This window comes from Gambusia affinis, linkage group LG05, assembly GCF_019740435.1.
Source record: "Gambusia affinis linkage group LG05, SWU_Gaff_1.0, whole genome shotgun sequence".
NCBI classification, from domain to species: domain Eukaryota; kingdom Metazoa; phylum Chordata; class Actinopteri; order Cyprinodontiformes; family Poeciliidae; genus Gambusia; species Gambusia affinis.
In genome coordinates, this window is record NC_057872.1 from 29,021,344 (window position 1) to 29,041,038 (window position 19,695).

Genomic DNA, 19,695 nt, shown 5'->3' on the forward strand with positions numbered 1-19,695 from the left:
TTTTTTTTCCAATTTACGTGAATGGAGCAGGTCCTCTCCTGTGTTACATTAAAACGTTCCGATGATTATCCGGCAGAAATGAATTTGAAATTTGAAATGTTCTTACAGAAAATATGCTACATTTTGGTCATACTGTTAAAAAAATATATCACGGATAGGGGTTATAATTACATACTTTTGTGATATATGCACAACTTTGCAACTAAATAATAAAAACCAAAGACTTGAATAAAGTTTGCTGACACATGGCCGGAAATTAGATGATAATAAAACCACAATACATTTTTAGATTGATATAATTTTAATTCTCTCTCTTTTATTGAGATATGTTGAAGTGTTATTTTATATTTTTAATGTTAAACTCAAATAGGGCAATAATCAGCATATAAAATTGCATGTTTAGCGATTTAGTTTTACAAGAAGACGGAATTTGCCAACCCTTTAGTTTGGCTTTTATTTTTGCACAGTTATCGGAAGTGTGCCCCACTATTTTTGTCTTTACGTTGTATTTTACCACCAAGATGATGTGGACTTCAACAGGAGCTCCTAGTTTGACAGGGTAGTTTTCCGCCATATGGCAACAGAGTGGGTGAAATACTGTTATTCGTGGCTGCTGTTGTGGCTCTGCATCCGGGCGTCCGAGTCCAGAAACACTCGGTAAGACCGCTGGTGTGTTTTAGAGCCTGTTAGCTGTCGTTAGCACTGTCCGTTGACAGAACTACGTCTACTTTGACCTTATTAAAGTGACGTATGCTTACGTTAAATATTTTTGGCAAAAATATTTCTAAATTAACATTGTATGTTGGTGTAAACATCACCACACACACAAAAAAGGAAAACTAACCCGAGCTTTGCTCAACAGTTGTTTGATAACAGTTTCTCGTTTTTAACTCTTATTTGAATTCACAGTAAATCATTAAGCTCATACACAGCAAGGCTTTTAGTTTAACGTGACAAATGTGAAAAGCCTGTTAAAAGCTGTATAACACAAGCGCAATGTTTGGTTTTACTGAGGTTTATTTACATAAAAGTACAGATAATACTTGTACGACCCAACTTCAAGTCACAAGGCGGGACGTCACTTTTTAAGGAAGCTGATAGTTTCTGTCGAAATCTTTTCCTAGCTGCATGTTTTAACCACAAGGTGGTGCTGTTAGACCAGATCTAACACGATTCAAATCATAAATTTACACAAGCTTAGAAAAAGTATCAGTAGTACATTTGTTTACTCTATTTTAATTTAATTTTATGTCATATTCAAATTAGTTACATAACTGAGAAGTAGGGGAAAATGGGTTGCAGAACGATAACTGGGGAATGTAGTGAGAAATCCAATACAACGAATTGCCCATTCGGGTAAGCCAGCCGATATAAATTTGTATTAATTTAGTAGTTATGTATCTTCCGTAGGGCCTGTTAAAGGGGAGTAGTTAATAAACATCATTATAAAAAGTAAGCAAAAAAAAAAAAAACAAACAAACAAGAATGTCGGAAATATAACATTTTCATTAAGGGCTAGATTTAAAAAAAATATTCCAAACTCTTAAGGGGTACAGTTCAATCCCTCGTCTGAAAATGGAAAGGGTAAAGCACAACTTCAAACATCTGAGAATCTTTTGACACTATCAGTAGTGCATGCTGCAAAAATGGCCTTTTTGGTTTGCCAAAAGCCACGTGAAAGACAGCTAGCATGTGAAACACGATGCTCTGGTCAGATGAGACAAAAAGCCCGAACGCAACATCCTTACTGTGAAACAGTAGCAGCATGATGCTGTGTGGAAGCTGGTCAGAGTTCAATTAGAATAAAATGGTTTTTTTTGTTACGTTATCTTGTTTGAACTTGAAATGTGATTATTTAGCAAAAAAAAAAAAAGAAAGTAAAGAAGTAGAACATGCCATAGTTCAAAAATAAAATTTTTATTTGAAAATAATGTAATAGGCTGAAGCTCTTGATTAAAATAAATGTTGTCAAGTAATTAAAAAGAAATATTGTCAATAAAATAAAATAACATTTAATTTGTTCTTGCAGATCTTAAATTTATCACAAATTGATCCTAATAAGGTCTTAAAAGTATGAAATTAAACTTCTAAAAATTCAGAAACCCTATTAACAGACAAAATCCCTCAAATAGTTATTACTCCAAAACAGAGACAGAATGAATATTTTAGGCTAGAAGCAAAGGGATTGTATAAATATATGGAATATAAATGAAAGCAATACGTAAAAAAGAAGTGGACGTCAATTGAAAAAAAATAATAATAATTTTGGGGGACTTGCATCAGGAACAAAAAAAAAAATGCAACAATAGCAAGGTTTCCCCCAGAAAACTTGCTAACCTGGTGGCTGGGTGGTAGGACAGTCGTTCATCCAGTGGCCTGTCGTGTTTTTGAGTTAAAAAATGTTTAAAGTTCACAGAAAATTTCAAAATATCACTTGAAAATTATGTGTTATTGAAAAATTGGAAGATTAATACCTGAACACCAATTACAAATATAAAATAATACTGAGAAACAAAACAGTTTTTTGTGAAAACACATTCCTTGATGTGACGAAGCAGATTTCTGTAGCAACCGTTTTACACCCGAGATTCATTTCTGAAAACATAGAATTCATAAGTAGATTAAACATTTTTTATTATTGTTTAAAACTGGAGGAGTTAGCCTCTTCTCTGATATATTTTACATGGGAAATAAATCCTGTTGAACTCTGGGATTTGCAGATATGTTGGCGTTTCTCTCTTTGGCTCTCTTCTAAATAAACCATGCACTTTACAGACACTCTCTGGACGATGACCTCCTCCAACCTTACGCACAGGGTCACGGCCCCACCCACTCTCACCGCCACGTCCGGGACTGTCAGGCCGTCGTTTATGGAAACACCACCCATGAGAGCTGGCCTTCCCACAGCCAAAGCAGGCAGCCGGTTGCAGAGTCTAACGTGTTTGTAACGGATGTGGAGAACGGCACCAGATGGGTTCTTGGTAACTAAGAGTGGCATAATTAAAAAAAAAATAAAAAATCAAAACCTAAACCTATTTGACTTATTTTGCTGGATTTCTGTGTCCAGGTCACATGACTGTGGTCCACAACCCCCTGAAGACAGTGTCTGTGGTGGAACCAGGAGGGCCGGGTGGCTGCAACATAAAGCGCCGGGTGTCTGTGGTGGACACCGCTAAAGCTGCAGGGTGCCTTTACGCCCAAAATGGTGGATTCTTCAACACACAGTCAGGGGAGTGCATAGGGAACGTGGCGAGCAGCGGCAGGCTGGTGAAGAACAGCGGCGGGGTGCAAAATGCCCAGTTTGGAATAAGGAGAGATGGCACCCTGGTGTTTGGGTAAGAAAACAAGAAGTTGATGTTTTTTAAGGCATTGACCTGAAGCAAAACAGATAAAACCTTGAAGTTTATTTCAGGATTGATTTATGATCAATAAAGGCGAGCTGAAAGTATTAAAACTCTGGTTTTATTATTGTGCACACATAGTGCATAAACTAAAGCTTTAACTAACCAAAATGATTCACTTTTGTTTTTTGTGCTGTTGTGTTTCTGATGGCTGTCCCGTACTCAGTTAGTGAAATTAAAAGATTTATTGTCTCCAGTTTGAACTTTCAGTCTGAGCCTTTAGTTCATTTCTTTAAATTAACATTTGACTGAATGATTCATAAGTCTTTCATCGATAGCCACTCTGATATGATCCTTGCTGATTATGATGGATGTAAGAGGTGATTCGAATTTCTTTTCTAATCTTCTGTGATTTGGGGTCAAAGTTCAGGTATTATTTGAGGTTTTGAAATGGGAATCCGCTGCTAGCAAGGTTACCAAACCTTCTGGAAGAAATTGCACATTATATATTTTTTACATATTTAAGCCCATAAACACTAGATTCCTCTGAACCACTCTGTTTGTCTCCACCTGACTTCCCATGTACAGAATGATCTCTCCTCATTTGGTTATGTAAAGTACATCACAACTTCTGCTGAGTGGTTTCCTGTTAGCGTGTTCATGTAGCCCACAGTTTAACCTCGGGTCCACTTCAGCAGATGCTCAACAACAATCCTCCGGTGACAAGTTCATGTCTGATGACTCAGCGTGGCACCTGTTGTTTATTTTGCTAACTTCAGCATGGCAGCTTGGCGCTTTCCAAAAAAACACACTTGTTTCTCCGTATGGCTACAGCAGATTTTAAAATAAAATCTGGTGACTACTGCAGTAGGATGGAGCAAAAATGCATAACTGAAGAAAAAACACTATCATGCTCTCAGAGGTAATCTGTAAACCATCAGGAGGTTTATTTAACTTTTTTGTTTGATTACTGAGGTCACCAATTCCAGGAATTTCTACATGATTCAACGTTTACTTGTGTTAAACAAATAATCGAGTGAGCACTTGGGCTTATGTGCTATAAGAACCCAAACTGAAATGTTATTTAATTAAGAATATAAAATACAGCTTCATCTACAAATCTGGACCATTTGCATTGTGTTTACTCCGCAGATGGGATATTAACTGACATTTACTTAAATTGGCCTTTTCAGGTAAATCTGTTAGAAACATTTAACCATTTAAACTGAGTGAAAATGACACTAATGTTGATGTTTTCTGTTCTGGCGGGTGCTAAACGGTGAAAAGAGGCCTTTATATACGTATATCTTGTCTTGTGATGTGCAGGTATCTGTCACAGGAAGACGTTTTAGATCAGTCCAACCCCTTTGTTCAGTTGGTCAGTGGAGTCATTTGGCTGCTGAGGAATGGCGAGATATACATCAATGAGAGTCTGCAGGCGGAGTGCAGTGAGACCCAGGAGACAGGTAGGCTCTGGATCTTCCATAAACTGCTCAATGATTTTGGTTCAGACTGGGCCGGATTTTAGCAGGGGCTTACCGGGGCTGCAGCCCGGGGCCCCGGCATTTCGGGGGCCCCGAAGGATGTTTTATATTTTTGTGAATGGATAGTGTCAGAATTTAATCAATGACTACCATGATTTTGACAGCACCGATGAAAAATGTTCCAATTTGTTCTGGCAAACGTCCATCTTGAATGCTTGCTTGTTATTGGACCACTTTTGACGCATCTTACGCATTGGGGAGGAGGAGCGTCAAGGGAATATTATTTTACAATGGCGGACAACAGGAAATATGACAGCGGAGCGCAGAAAAGAAGGAAGAGAAAAGAAAAAGAGCATCGCGCCAAAGAGGCGACAAACAAAATGCCTAAATTGACAGGCTTTTTTAAACCTGTTAGCGGAGATGGAGCAGAAACATCATTATCCCCGCTCCTCAAACCCTTAGCTATGCTAACACCGGCACTAAGATCCCGCCAGAACCTATAACCGTGACTGAGTCGGTGGCTGGACTGGCGTCTGTGGAGTCAGAGTTGGTGGAAGCGGGATCTTCTTCCGCAGATGGAAAGACGACTGTGGATCCGTACAGTACCGATCCGGCGCATTGGGGGGAAATTGACGAGTCCGTGCGAGCTTACTGGGCTGAGCGAGGACCGGAGAGCTGTCAAAATATGAATGTTGGCTTTCAAGCATCAGAACGGGTGTACAAGCATCAAAAGCGTCACTTCTCCAAATCTCACTTTAAACGCAAGATGTTAAATGGTGAGTACGTCGAAAGACCGTGGCTGCTCTACTCTCCATCCACCGGAGCTGCATTTTGTTTTGCATGCCGCATTTTCAGAAATGCTAATACTCAGTCAAACTTTGAAACTGGTTTCAGTGACTGGAAGCACGCAACTGAACGCAAATGCCTAAACTTTAAAAAATCCTTCAGAGGGCAGCACTTTGGACTTACCTGGGTCAGGATATTTTCTGAAAACTACAGTATGCCTGATCTCTTTTTTCCAGAAGATATTGTTTATATCCATGTTCTGTCTGACTGGCAGAGAAGCACTTTTTTGACATTTATTTCCTCCACTATTTACCAAGAACTTTAAAACCAATGAAAAAGTTTGAGTTTTGATATATTCCACTTGTACTTATATGGACTTGTAAATGCTGGGGATATTTGTATAAATATTGTTTTACTCGCTTTGCTTTGTAAAAGTATATTTGAGCATTGCACTTTCTTGCACTCAATCTGTTTTATAGTTTGTGTTGAAGTCCAGGCAACAATAACTATTCAGTGATTTTATTTTGTGATGCAAGCATCATATTCTAGTTTCAACCCCAACATGTGGTTTAGTCTTTCTAGAAAAGAGTTCAGAGTTGTTTGTGGTTTGTGACAACTGGCTTATTAAAGTTGTAAGTTGTCAAAACTTACTGTTCGGTCATTTTCTGTTCATCCTCTAAAACAAAACAAACACATATATATATATATATATATATATATATATATATATATATATATATATATATATATATATATATATATATATATATATATATATATAGATATATATATATATATATATATATATAGATATATATATATATATGTATATAAATATATACATATATGTATGTATATATATATATATATAGACATACATATATATATATATATATATATATATATCAGTAGATATATATATCTACTGATATATATCAGTAGATATATATCAGTATATATATCTGATATATATATATATATATATATATATATATATATATATATATATATAGACTCTAGCCCAGGGGCCCCCATCCTCCTAAATCCGGCCCTGGGTTCAGACATCAACTTTTAAAATTTGACACAGTTTAAACCAAAGCTAATTGAAGCTTAACTGATGGAATAAAGGCTTTACTGAAAACCATCCGGATTTTCTCTATCTAAATTCGGGAATGCGATTCTTGATCACACTCAGGGGTGGAAATTAGCACCCGCCACTGAGTGGTCAAATGCGGGTAAAAGAATGAAGTGGCGTGTGAATTAGACCAACGTGCCCGCCACTGTGGCGGATTGACAATTTGAAGAGGAAAAAACAAATTTTTAAAATCCTTTCAGTTTGAACTTTTGTTCACGGGAGGACTGACCGTCTCGGATACATTACAGGCTAATGCACATGACTAGGCTGTCATAATTTAACAAAAAAGTACATGAAATATAATTTCTGTCGACGGCGACAGCCTATTGGTTGATTTTATTGACGGACATTGGGCTTATCCAATGAAATCCCTCAGCCCGCCCCTCATCTCTAAGTTTATAAATAGGGTCATTTCAGCTAACCGGAGTCCGAGCTCACGAAGAGGCAGGAGGGCCTGCTAGCGCTAAGCTAGCAGGCAAACTGAAAAACACTAGGGAAACAGGAATAATGACGGTAGTGGAATTAATAATGAACATGTTCTGAGATGTTTTTAGTAAAAATAAGAATTGTGAATTTTAATAGAAAACGTAATAAATACGGTAAAACAAATAGAATAGTTTGAAAACAGTTATTGAAACCATTTAAAAATGTTTAAAAAATCACTAGACACAACTTAATACTGTCTGGGGGAGTTGTAGCCTAAATGTGGAAACGTTCAACATAGGTAATGATTGCAAGAATTTTAGGGGTGTGTAGTTAAAATTTTGAATTACTTCAAGTGAACTTATTGCTTTACACCTCTGTTAAGGTGTCCATGCTTTGCTACGTTAAATTAGTCTATATATGTATATACGTGTATGGTAAACTTATTGTCAGTAAATCAGTTTTCATAGAGTTAGGAATAAATCGTATATTTCATATCATTTGCTTGTACAGGTGGGGTTTGTAATCAAAAGGAAAAAATCAGTAGATGATGAAATGTATGAGTGGCTGGTAAAAAAAAAAAAAAATTTAATTTCCACCCCTGATCACACTAGTCAGTTTTTGGAGAATATCCTCCATCCGTGTCCAGAATCAGATTCCCTGACCTCAGCTCACCCTAAGCAACTGGACGAGCTCCAGTCCTGCAGTAAATAAACACAGAAGTATCTCAGTTTCTCCGCCTCCCAATGTTTGCATAACACACAAACTAATCTGTGACCTGAAATAAACACTTTGGCGCCACAAAAACACAACACTGTCATGTTTGGTTAGCAGAGACAGGAGGGCCTGTGTTCCAGCCATCAGCCTTCTGAACAGCAGGCACGTTTTGGAGCTCATTAAGGCATGAAACTAATGTTTCTGTGCTTTCATCAGTGGAATCTTAGCATTATCATGTGATCGATGGCAAATAATGCATCCATCTTAAGTAAAGACATTGAATGCAGATGTTTTAGTTAAATCTTTATTTTTAAAATGTCCACTTCCTGCACAGACCAAACAGACCCTCTGCACTTTATAATCATGTTGCACTGCAAGATGAAGTTGCAGAATGAGTTGAGTTGCAGCCACACTGCTGGTTGGAGAAGTTTTATTTTTACAGAGTAGTTTTTTCTTCACTATTGTTAACCTAGAGACCTATAGGAGCACATTGACCTCTGTGTCCTCTCTTATACCTGGAACATACAGAAACATACAGCAACTGTCCCACCTCCAGAGACTGGGGCCGTGAGGTTCTTACCAATTTAGTCCCTCCTGTTTTTCCCAATTCCGAGAACATGGAAATTGATGCAAAATCAACTGATCCTAATGCATAATTATGGGTTTACAGCAAAATTTTCACAAAAATTGTCAAAAACATTGTGTTTAAGTAAAGCTAATTCCCACCTGCAGGTGGCATTATTTCTTCTATTGCATCACTTCCTCATTCCTAACTTGAGGTTAAATTATGGTGAGTTATCAATGTGGCAAATAATAAATATTTAACTATTTATTTTAAAGGAGAGAAATATTTGTGCCCAAATCTGCCTGAAAGTTATTTTTTTCTCATCTTTGTAGATTTTGGAAGGGATTTATTGAGGGTAAAAATCTCAAAATTATTTGCAGGTATTTTTGATGTAAAATCTTTTGTGATTTCTTTCTCTTTAATTGTAAAATTCAAAAAAACAATTGTGAACTCTTGGAGAAACTGAGAAATGTGTTGCAGTTTTCATAATGGAAACTGTAAGTATAACACAAAAGGTACTTTTAGTCTGACACGTGAGCCTCTTCAGAATATATTCAAGTTTATTGAATATGACTGTGATGTTGTCTGTGTTTTTTCTCCCTTTAAACATGAAGAGTGCAGGAAAAGCATTTGCTGTTTCATTTGGTTAGTTTTGCGAAAAGGTATTTTAATAAAATCAGTGAATGTTTTTCTTCTTTATGTCAGGGCCTTTGAAGTATTTTGTGGATGTGGTGTCGGCCAGAACCGCCGTGGGCCACGACAAAGCAGGAAGACTGATCCTCTTTCAAATTGATGGTCAAACAACAAAAAGAGGGTAAGAAAAAATGAGCTGAAAGACGTTTACGATTGATTGGTGTTCTCTGAACATATAGTTATACTTAAACAGTAGTTGAAATATTGATTAAATGGAAGATGGTGTTTGTAATATTCCACACAATAACTGTGTTCATGCTCCCCAAGGACAGCATTCAGCATCCCTTACAAGATGGCCATACTTGCCCTCACTCCTACAAACTAATCTGCAAAACCTTCATTGAAAAATCGACTTAGTCTGATTATGTAAATGCAGACTATTACAAACATTTTTGCTTTATAGCAAGGAAGAAACATAATTCAATTTTATTTTTTATGGTTTTTGAAAAAAGGCATAAAGATTGCAGTAGACTCGGCTGAAAAGCCAAATAAATTTTGAGATAATTACTTTAAGTCCTGGCGATTCCATGTGAACCTGTTTGTTTGCAGTAGCAAAGCTTGTTGCTATGTGGTAAAAGTCGACTTTGTCCTGAGTCAAAACAAACAAAAACACTTGGGATCATTATAATAAAACAGGCTGTTGGTTTAATGAGGTATTTTACTAGGAAGCTGAATATCTCCAACATGAAGTCATTATATGTGAGAGTCGCAATCAAAATAGGAGAAGGATAATTCATATGGTGTAGATGGTAGTTAAAGGCAGCAATAAATAATGAGATTATTCATTAATGACGGTGAATCTCACTGACATCAACAGAACCAGGAGACTTTAAAGAAAATATTTAGAGACTTCATTAATGAGATGAACTAACTCAGCAAAGCCCGTTTGTCTTCAACCCTTTTTTCTGGTAATTCCACCAATCAGTAATATGGATTTGACTTCCCTTCACCTTGTGAACCTCCACATCCCTGCTGACTGTCTGAAGATTAATGTTCTGCTGTCAATGATTTAGCTAACAATAGCACAACACTCTGACATGTTTAAACCTCTGACTTCTGTGTTTTTCTTGTCAATATCAGCCCCCAGATGATCAATAAAACGTGCTAAAGTCAGGTTGGACCAAACAGACTGACCTTCTGACTTCTGCCGGCAATAAAAATATATGTTGATTGTTATTGTTCACCTAAGTTGATATTTTTTATGTAGGTGGTATAAAGAAGTGTGCACCTGCAGAGTCCTGTGGTTCATTTACTTTATTTTTACACAATATTACTTCCAATTAATAAAGTATAAGCTGCATTATTGCAAATTTACACTAATGTCTGAAAATTAAATTAAGTGATGATTTAAAAATAAATTCTAGTGTGTTTCCTGTCTCTATAAATCAGTGAGTATCAAGTAAGAAGCAATAAAACAGCTGAAGCAAACAGTTTTGTCACCACTGAGTTCTGTTATCTCACCAGAATACAATGTGACTTAAAATAATACCAAATCGTACCGCGTGGTTCCCTTAACCATACAAAACATAAACAGAAGAATTTGATCACATTTTCACAATATAAAATCTGAGTGAATGTGGAGATAAATGATAAACTTTTACCTTAAAGAAGTTCTACCATCTAAAATATAGGCTAAGCATGCAATATTTTCATTAACCACACAGATAAATGTTTTGTTGGAAAGGGACATGTAGATAATTATACATACAAATTAAGAAGAGTCTTGCAAGTTTGCCTCATTAAATAAAAATTTTCTAGGTATAAATTTGAAAAAATAGAAGAAAATAATGTCATTTCTGAGTAATGAAATTAGCATTTAGGTCAGTCTTTCTCTGGAAAAAACTTGCTGTATTTAGCCAAGTTTAATAAATACATTAAAAACAGATTTGGGTGCAGCAAAGTCAGCTTTAGAGTAGGGCTCTTGTAAAATAATATTTTAGTAATCGAGTACTCTATAGAATGTTTTTACGATGATCTGAGGAATTGGATAATTCCTCTGATAATAATCCAAAACGCCGCACAATTCAATACCATTTTTTCTCTCTTGCTCTCTCTTGCTCTCTCTCTTTCTTCTGCCGTTCGTTCCAGAACCGCTACGACGCGATTCAGACACCACAAAAGCTGTCGTAGTCTAACCATTGCACCACTAAATTCAACAGTCCTTGTTTGTCTCCTAAAACGCCGCACAATTCGCCACCATGCTGCTAGCACGTCACAACAACTCATAGGCGGAAGTAAGAGCGCTGCCCACCACAAATAATGATCCAGCCGGAACACGGTGCACTACATAATAAAACATAATTTAACTAATTTCAGCCCTACTTTAGAGTAAAGGTCACTGAGTAGATGTGATTCTTACAGGAAAATGCAGAAACTATATATTTTACCTTGTCTGTGATAATTTTGCCCTAATTAAAAATAAAAATATTTTATTGCCTTTTATTTGTTTCCAGTTTTTTAAGTGTATTTTCTGTCCAAACAGGATGGATCTCTGGCAGGTAGCAGAGTTCCTGAAGAATAACGGAGTGATCAATGCCATTAATTTGGACGGAGGTGGGTCTTCTACCTACGTGGTTAATGGCTCTCTGGCCAGCTACCCCTCTGATCACTGGTGAGCCACTAATCCCCCACATGAATATTTTTGATATTTCTTCCTGTTCTGATTATTAATTTTTAATCCTTGCCAGCACTCCCGACAGCAGGTGGCGCTGCAGCAGAAAAGTTTCCACTGTTCTGTGTGTTCATCCATATCTATGCCAGCCGACAAACTGCAGCGAACACGGTGAATGCGTTAATGGACGCTGCCAGTGTGAGAAGGGCTGGCAGGGTGCAGCCTGTGACACCCTGGTGTGTCAGCCCCCCGCCTGCGGACCCCACGGTTTCTGCACAGCCAGTGAGTGGACTTCTACCTTTAATGCTGCTGCTAAACTTTCTGTTTAAGGAACATTTTATGTTTCTGCTGTTTCTCCTGACCTGTATGTCTGTGTGTTGCAGGTGGTTGTATCTGTGATGCTGGATGGAGAGGGACAAACTGCAGTGAAGGTAAAGAAAAATCATTTATTAGCACATATCCACTCTGCTTGTAAAATAATTCACACCCTTTGTAATTTTTTTTTTTTACATAAAGCCACAAACGTCAGTGTATTTCACTGGGATTTAATGTGAAACACAAACACAGTGTGGGCCATTATTGTGAAATGCAATATATTTGAAACATAACAATCAAGCGATTTTTCCAAAAAAAATTCTGATGTACTTTTTCACTCAGTCTCATTTAACCTAATATGCTTAAATGCAATCTGTTGAAACCAGAAGTTGCCTAATTTGTAGTTTTTCCTCAATATAAATGCAACTGTTCAGTTAAGGGGTAATAGGTTGGTTAGAAAACCTCGAGTTACTCTGACCTAAACCTTTTGACCTAATACAAAATGCTGCATGGTGGAAAACTAAAAAGCCCTCAGTGAAATATTGGTGTTGTTAGCATCATGCTGCGGGATGGATTTTCTTCAGAAGGGGCAAGGAAAGCTGGTTTGAGTGGAGGGAAAGTTTTTTCACTCTTGAGAACCAGAATTGCAACATTTTTAACATTTTTAGCTGCTCCTGTTCGCTCTCACACTGGTCTGTGTCCAACATGCCATACTAATTGAAAAACCTGTTCACCCCCTAGAGCCACTGAAGGACACAACGTGAAACCCTTTGAATAAGACATGAGCACAACTTTCCTGTTCACAAAATGTTAATACAAATGGAGTGACATCAGGTTTTAGTGATTGTAGGATTTCTCTATATCTTTGACAAAAGACTAAAAGCCATTTCTCCCACTGGTACTAGACTCTCTAATTTTGTTTGGTTGTATTTACCCAGAATTCCCTGCACTGTAGTCTTCTTCCTGCTTTTGACCAGTCTCTGGTTTGCTTGGCGTTCACATATGGATTCAATCTGCACCAAAGTTCACCTCAATCGAACCAAGTTTGTAGGCAGAACCAAGTTCACTTTTTGTCCATATTCACAGTTCCTTAAACTAAGTAAACTTTCTAATTAAATGAACGGGAGTTCGATTCAAGTGGACGAAACAGAACTGATGTGACAGCACTCTACTGCAGGAGAATCCTGGAGGAAAACCTGATAGACTTTTAAAAACTTGACACAGGTGTGGTGGTTCACCTTCCAGCAGGACAGCAATGCTAAACATGCAGCCAGAGCTACAGGGGATGGGTTACAACAAGGCAGATCTATGGCTTAGAATGGCCTAGTCAAAGTTCAAACCTAAATCCAGTTGGAAATTTGTGACAGAACTTGAAAATAACATCCCTCAGACAGTTTCCATCCATTCTGACTGAGCTTTAGTTAAATTTATACCACACTTCTCAAATTGTTTGAAAACCGGTTACTCTGGACTTATGAACGACTGTTCTTGAGATAGAAATAAAATACAATTGACAAAAAGTGAAAAAAGTTCAAGGAATAATAATATTTTAGGATGGAACCATAAACCCTACTGTACAAGCATATCAGTCTCAACTACTCTAAACCTAAATTTTATTGTAGAAGCAAAACTTTCAAAGAACAGACAGTCAATGCAGACTTTTTCAGTAGACACGAGTTTGCAGATAATTATGAGATATAAGTCAGTGTCTCATAAATAAGATAATCTTAAATAATAATAATCTTAAATCAAGATGTAAGCTTGTCCCTCAGTGACAACACGCCCTTTGCCCACATAATTTCTGAAAGATAAACATAAACTCCTCCTGACTTGTTTACAGCAACTTTTATATGTTGTCTTGAAAGATACGTTTCCTGCTCAGCAGCCATTTTTCAGTTTTTTTTTATTGTATTGTTCATGGCCAGGAATTAAAATGAGAGTTTAAACAAGTCAAATGTGAAACTGTCCTACAGTGAAAAAGACGACGGCAGTTTTATCAGCCGAACTTAGAACTTGCAGACAAATTCAGCACATTAAGTTAAGATTTTATTTTCCTTTCACAACAATAACATCACACTTTGGCATTATTATAGTTATACAATACTGACTTGGGACAATAAAATTTTGTGAGGGCAGTTAAGTGGAGAATTTATGTGAGAAGTAAATTTGCATTTGTAAAGTGTGAAAACAATCTTTCATGGTTTATTTTACTTATTAGTTTTATCTCGGAGTTCTTGTTTGGACTATACTGCTTATGTAAGAACTTTTGCCCATATTGTCTGATTCATGTCAGATGTTCATAAACATAAATAGTCTAAAAGAGAAGCAAAGGGATTTTCAGCTGTTTTGTTTTGTTGTCTTGTCCTTTAACGTTTTGTTTACCATATCCATTCTGCAACTATATGACCTGGTGAGTATCCGGCTCTGCTTTCTGGGAAATAAATGTATTTAGAAAGTATCAGGATAAGTAGAAATGCTAAAAAAAATAAAGTAAAACTCTTTTTCTTTACATGTATTTAGCTTTTTTTCTTTCTTTTTTTTTTTTTTTTTTTTTTAAGCGTGCCTCCCAGGTTTCTATGGCGACGGCTGCACCAAAACCTGCTCTTGTTTTAACAACGGCTCCTGTGATCCTGTCAACGGTCGCTGTGTCTGCCCTCCTGGTTTCCATGGTGACACTTGTGAAAGAGGTATAACTATGTTTCTTTTCGTATGTAGTTAAGATAAACTCATATTAAATACTTTATCCAGGCAGTAGTGGTTGGTCAGTCATTCAACAAAAGAAGCGAATAGATTTTGGCTTTTAACCTGTTATAATATTACAGAGATTCAACCTTTTTTAGTAAACGGATAAAAAATGACATGCATAAAAAATGTAATGGCCAAATTGTTAAAGTTGAACCACGGGGTCAAAGTTGTTTCCGCTCTCTAGTGGGAATCACCACAAGTTGTCCAAAGAAGGATAAGCACTGCCTCCATGACAGATTCATGAACTTCTGCTGGTTTTTCTTTTTTCTTTTTTTAATACCCTCTGGACTTAAAGCTGACCTGTGTTTCCAATCTAAAAGAAAAGGCTGCTGTAGTTTAAATAGCTAAAAAAAGTTAAATCTGGTTCTGAGAAAAAGGGGTCACACAGATACAGATGGCAGCGGCTATCCACCACGGTATGTCAAGGAAACATGTTGTTGTTTTACATCATGGACCAAGGAGAAGGCTCCTGAAAATATTTGGCTGCTATTATTTTGAAATGCATTTTCTATAAACATTATTTTGCCATTTTGCAAACATGGTTTAGTTATAGGTGGAAAAATACAACAATCAGACTCAGGTTTTAACCCGACTTTCAGGCTTTCTGGCCGAACAACTCAAGTCTTTTGTGCTCCATCAAGACTTTAATGGCCAAATTAACAATTTGGCCATTAAAGTCTGTGAGTGGAAACTGAACTGTAAGCTTATACAGTGAACTGTTTTCACTCAGTTGTCACCAGTAAATGTAAAGCAAATATTGCTGCTGCAATATTTGTTTGTTAAAGGATACGTTTTAGCAAAATTCCCCATATTTTAAAACTATTTTTGTTTAATTTATTCATCTGTCCATATTGTGTCTGTAAAGTGGCAGAAAGTAATTCTATAATTTGGTTATATTGATGTTAGAGCAGTTGTTTTTATTATCCTATGTATTCATATTTAAAATGCTTTCATTGAGAGCAAAATGAACCTAAGGCATCTTCCTTGTTTATGTCACAAACTTGGCAAATGAAGTAGATTATGATTCAAGATTTTCTTTTGAGTAGAAAAAATGTAAATGCCATATTTTATCATAAAACTGCCTGATTTTACCATTTTTATACAACTTTTTGTGTCATTCATCTTAAAAACCTGTCTGTGTCTGTTTCTCTCAGCGTGTCCTTTGGGTTTCTTCGGTGCTTCTTGCGCTCAGGAGTGTCGATGTGACGACTTGTGCCCATGTGACCCGCAGACAGGAAGCTGTAACACCACATTACCAGTAGACACCAATTACACCTTACACAGAGGTACGTACCCATCTTTATTTTGTGCATGGGACTTTGTGGTTTTCTGAATGTAAACACCACCATCTGCACTTCATCATCTGCTGCTGGAGTGCAAATTTACCTGTTTAGAAAAATCAGGATGAATAACAGAAAAGAAATTAGCAAAAATCAGCTAAACTGATTTTTTTTTTTAATACCTCCAGACTTTTATGTAGTTTATTTTGATATGCATGTTATTTAAAACCGAAGCTAACATTTAATTTTTGAAGCATACACCCCTGAATGAAACAGAAGCTGCTACCTGAGTCATGTTCTGTCTCTGTTGTTATATAGGTCAGTGGCATCGTGAGGTCTCATCTCTTACTACAAAGATAGTATGACTGTTACATAGGAGATAAAGGACATCACAGGGTTGGACATTATCCTGGAAAAAAAACAGAATAGAAAGACAATATGCTCTGAAGTTGGAAGGAAAAAATACAGTTTTCGATTAATTGTTTAAACAGATTTTGAGTTTGAAGCCCACAGGATTTGCTGGCATTAGCTTTTATTTTTTCTCTACAGCTGGACACTGCCTGGCCAAGCAGATGCTCACATCCTGGAGAAAAGAAGAAGAATCTCACAGAGAGCAGCCTCATCTAACAGAGTAAGGTTTTAAAGGTCAAACCTCTGACCTTTCTTCTCTGCTGTCATTTGAACATAATAGAAACATAATGTCCTCTCAAAGAAAAAAGAACTTTAGTGTTTCCACTTAAATGTAACATTGGTCTTTTGTAAAGTTACAGATAAGAAATAAAAGTAAAGAAATGTGTTCAAACAAGTCTCAGTGGTTATAAAAAAAAAATTTTTCCAGTGTCACTAGAAAATTGTAAGTTAATTTTAAACTAAAGCATTTCTGTGGAAAAAAAAACATCAGAGAAAACTTAGGTACAGTTATAAAGTCTTCATCCTGCTGTCTACTCTAGTCACAAATCCGGTGAAAAGATGAAGATGAAGATATTTTGACAAATGAGAAAAGAAAATCACACTGAAAGTCTAACACATTGGAAGTGGTATGATGTTTGGACTGTTTTGCTGCTTTTTCCTCTGAAAACAGGGGAATAAAGCAGAAGGAAGAATAAGGTCAAAATAAAAATAATTTAGAAAATGACCTAATAAAAGTCTGGATTTAAATTGTGAAATTATTTACATCCTGTGGAAAACAGACCAAATCATGGAATTCAATAAACAATTGAGTAAAGTGTTTTTAGATCGTTTACAGTGAATGTGCTGGCTGCTGCAGCTTCCTGTCCATTTGTGTCATGTGACCCAAATGCAATCTGGTGAAAACCTGTTCAGAAATGATTTCAGTACAAAATAAGGGTTGTTTTTTTTTTGGTGCCTTTTCAACATTTCAGTGCCTGGGTTTTTAAAACATCCTTCCTCTTTTTCAGGTTAAGTTAATTTATTGAGTGCAGTGTCATAAAATTGATATAATTTCTCCTTTTTTCCCAGGCGATCATGGCTGATCATCACCCTCGTCCTCTTATTGGTCAGCCTGATCATCTCATGTCACCAGGTGTGCCGCAGATCAGTGACTTCGCGCTTCCCTGAGCGCCAGGATTACTCCTACGTCCCGCTACAGGACATCAATGGAGCCCCTTCATGCGCCGTAGAAACTGGGAAGGGCAGCCTGGACTTCCAGGACTCTGATTCCCAGGAAGACATCTGGTCTCCGTCACACTCAGGGAGGTCGTAGCTGCCTGGACGATCGAGGATGAGCAGTGAGAGCACTGTTATTGCACAAACACTCACTTCACGTTCTGCCACTAATACGGAAATGCTGATGTGAAACACGACAAAGCCCAGCAGTTTCACAACATTCCTAAAGTCTTTTGGCAGCTTTTCAGAAGTTTGCTCAGGATTTCTGTTTCAAGTTGAGGTGTTTCAACCTGAAAATGAATAGAAACTGACGAAAGCTTGATTTTTGTTTTGTCTGTAATCTTTCAGCTCCAGGACCGATAACGTTAACTCTCTTTAAAACTGAGAGCATGAGGTCTAACCTGTACAGACGGATGCTAACGTCTCGTCCTCTTTCTCAGCTTTCATCACACAAGCAGTAAATTACTTCCTTAATAGAGTCTAACCCAGAACAGGATGTACTAACAGTAAAATATAGATACTGTTAAGCCCTGTATTTTCACTGGCAGTCAAATGTTTACATGCCTTAAAAATTGTTTCAAGGTCTTTAAAGTGTCTTACAAACTTTCTTAAAATACCTGCCATGGTTTTTGCTTTGTTTATTTTTACAGTGGCAATTTTTTTACAGTAATTGCAGATTATTTTTATGTTCCTAAAGTAACATATGAATGAACTTAAAATGTTTGAATTTTCAGTATTTTATACTTCCAGGAAACAAAAAGGTTTTTCCCAAACTTTGGGCCCTTTGTATAGATTGGAAATTATTATATATTCAATGCACAAAAATGTTTTATAAGTTGGAACTTTTTCCTGTTTGATCAGAAAAACTTTTATCTAAAAGACAATAATGTACAAATCAAACCATGTTCAAAGTATAGCCGTAAGTTATTATTATGTTCATCAAACAAGTAAAGTATTCGGTTTTCCTCTCAAATATTTGCTCAGTTTGAACTCTCAGGTGAAGTCTGTTCTTGCTAGATGGAAGCTAGTTTATGAAGCCAAAGAGCAAAATAAGGAACAGATACTTTGATAACAGTAGATTGTGAAAGTTTACCAAGGACAGTCTATTGTCACTATGTTGCTCACACCTAATTTGAAACTCTAAAACAGAGGTCCACCACTGATACTATCCTACAACACAGGCAATGTTCAAACAGCAGATCTTGATCCTCAATTCAGATTTGTTTTTGGTGCAATCCAGTTTTTTCTTCTTTGTTTTTGCATGGTCGTTCATACTTTTAAATGATGCAACCGCAATAAAACTGTACTGGACTGCTCCTTGTATAAAACCAAAGTGTCCTAGTGTTTACGAAAGTTAATATAAATAATATGAAAGTGACTTGACATGTTGAATGTTTGTAGGCGAGATTTCTGGGTTCATTTCTTTGCTGGTAGTAAGAAACAAAGTATAGCAAATCTAAGATGATTTTTACAGATTTCCTATTGATGCAAGGAAATCAGTTTCAATAATCGTGTTTGCTTCCTGGAGAGATAATCAAAAATTAACAAACATTTTTTTTATTACGTTTCTGCACTGAATGAAACAAAACCGTAAGTTCTGGCTCTTAGGAAGATGGTGTTACCTGCACTGGTTTCATGCTTTAAACATCAGATAAAATTTTAAATCTAATTTATTTATAAAGGAACTATTAAAAAAATGTCCCAATGTCATAAAAAAACTGTAAAAAACATAACAAATGTGAAAATAATAAAGTATTAAAGAAGGAAACAACGATAATGATTCTTTATCATCTAATTTTGAACCAGTAATCTTTCATGTTTAAATTTCTGCCTGTTAAATTATTTTACACTGAACCAAAGCAACCAGTGAAGAAAACAAACTGAGATGATTCATACGTATTTATCTTCAGGTTATGTCTTTGTTAATTGTTATATGTTAAATAATTCTGCAGACTGCTGAGCAACATGAGTTAA

At 36.5% G+C, this 19,695-nt stretch overlaps 1 protein-coding gene across 1 annotated transcript; it reads left to right on the top strand.

The window, feature by feature from the left end:
* The first annotated feature begins 475 nt into the window (after positions 1–475).
* nagpa (N-acetylglucosamine-1-phosphodiester alpha-N-acetylglucosaminidase) lies at positions 476–19,038 on the top strand. The gene is made up of 12 exons (XM_044118102.1): positions 476–657; positions 2,776–2,981; positions 3,068–3,335; positions 4,668–4,807; positions 9,157–9,265; positions 11,627–11,755; positions 11,832–12,037; positions 12,139–12,186; positions 14,629–14,757; positions 15,970–16,101; positions 16,645–16,726; positions 17,575–19,038. Exons 1-12 carry the CDS (start codon positions 575–577, stop codon positions 17,816–17,818), a joined length of 1,776 nt encoding a protein of 591 aa, XP_043974037.1. The 5' UTR covers positions 476–574; the 3' UTR covers positions 17,819–19,038.
* Positions 19,039–19,695: the final 657 nt, after the last annotated feature.

Excerpts from the sequence above, each read along its gene's own strand:
- nagpa (XM_044118102.1), top strand. The coding sequence starts at position 575 with ATGGCAACAGAGTGGGTGAAATACTGTTATTCGTGGCTGCTGTTGTGG. Across the intron at positions 3,336-4,667 it reads GATGGCACCCTGGTGTTTGG|GTATCTGTCACAGGAAGACG; the intron begins GTAAGAAAACAA and ends TGTGATGTGCAG. Across the intron at positions 12,187-14,628 it reads AGGGACAAACTGCAGTGAAG|CGTGCCTCCCAGGTTTCTAT; the intron begins GTAAAGAAAAAT and ends TTTTTTTTTAAG.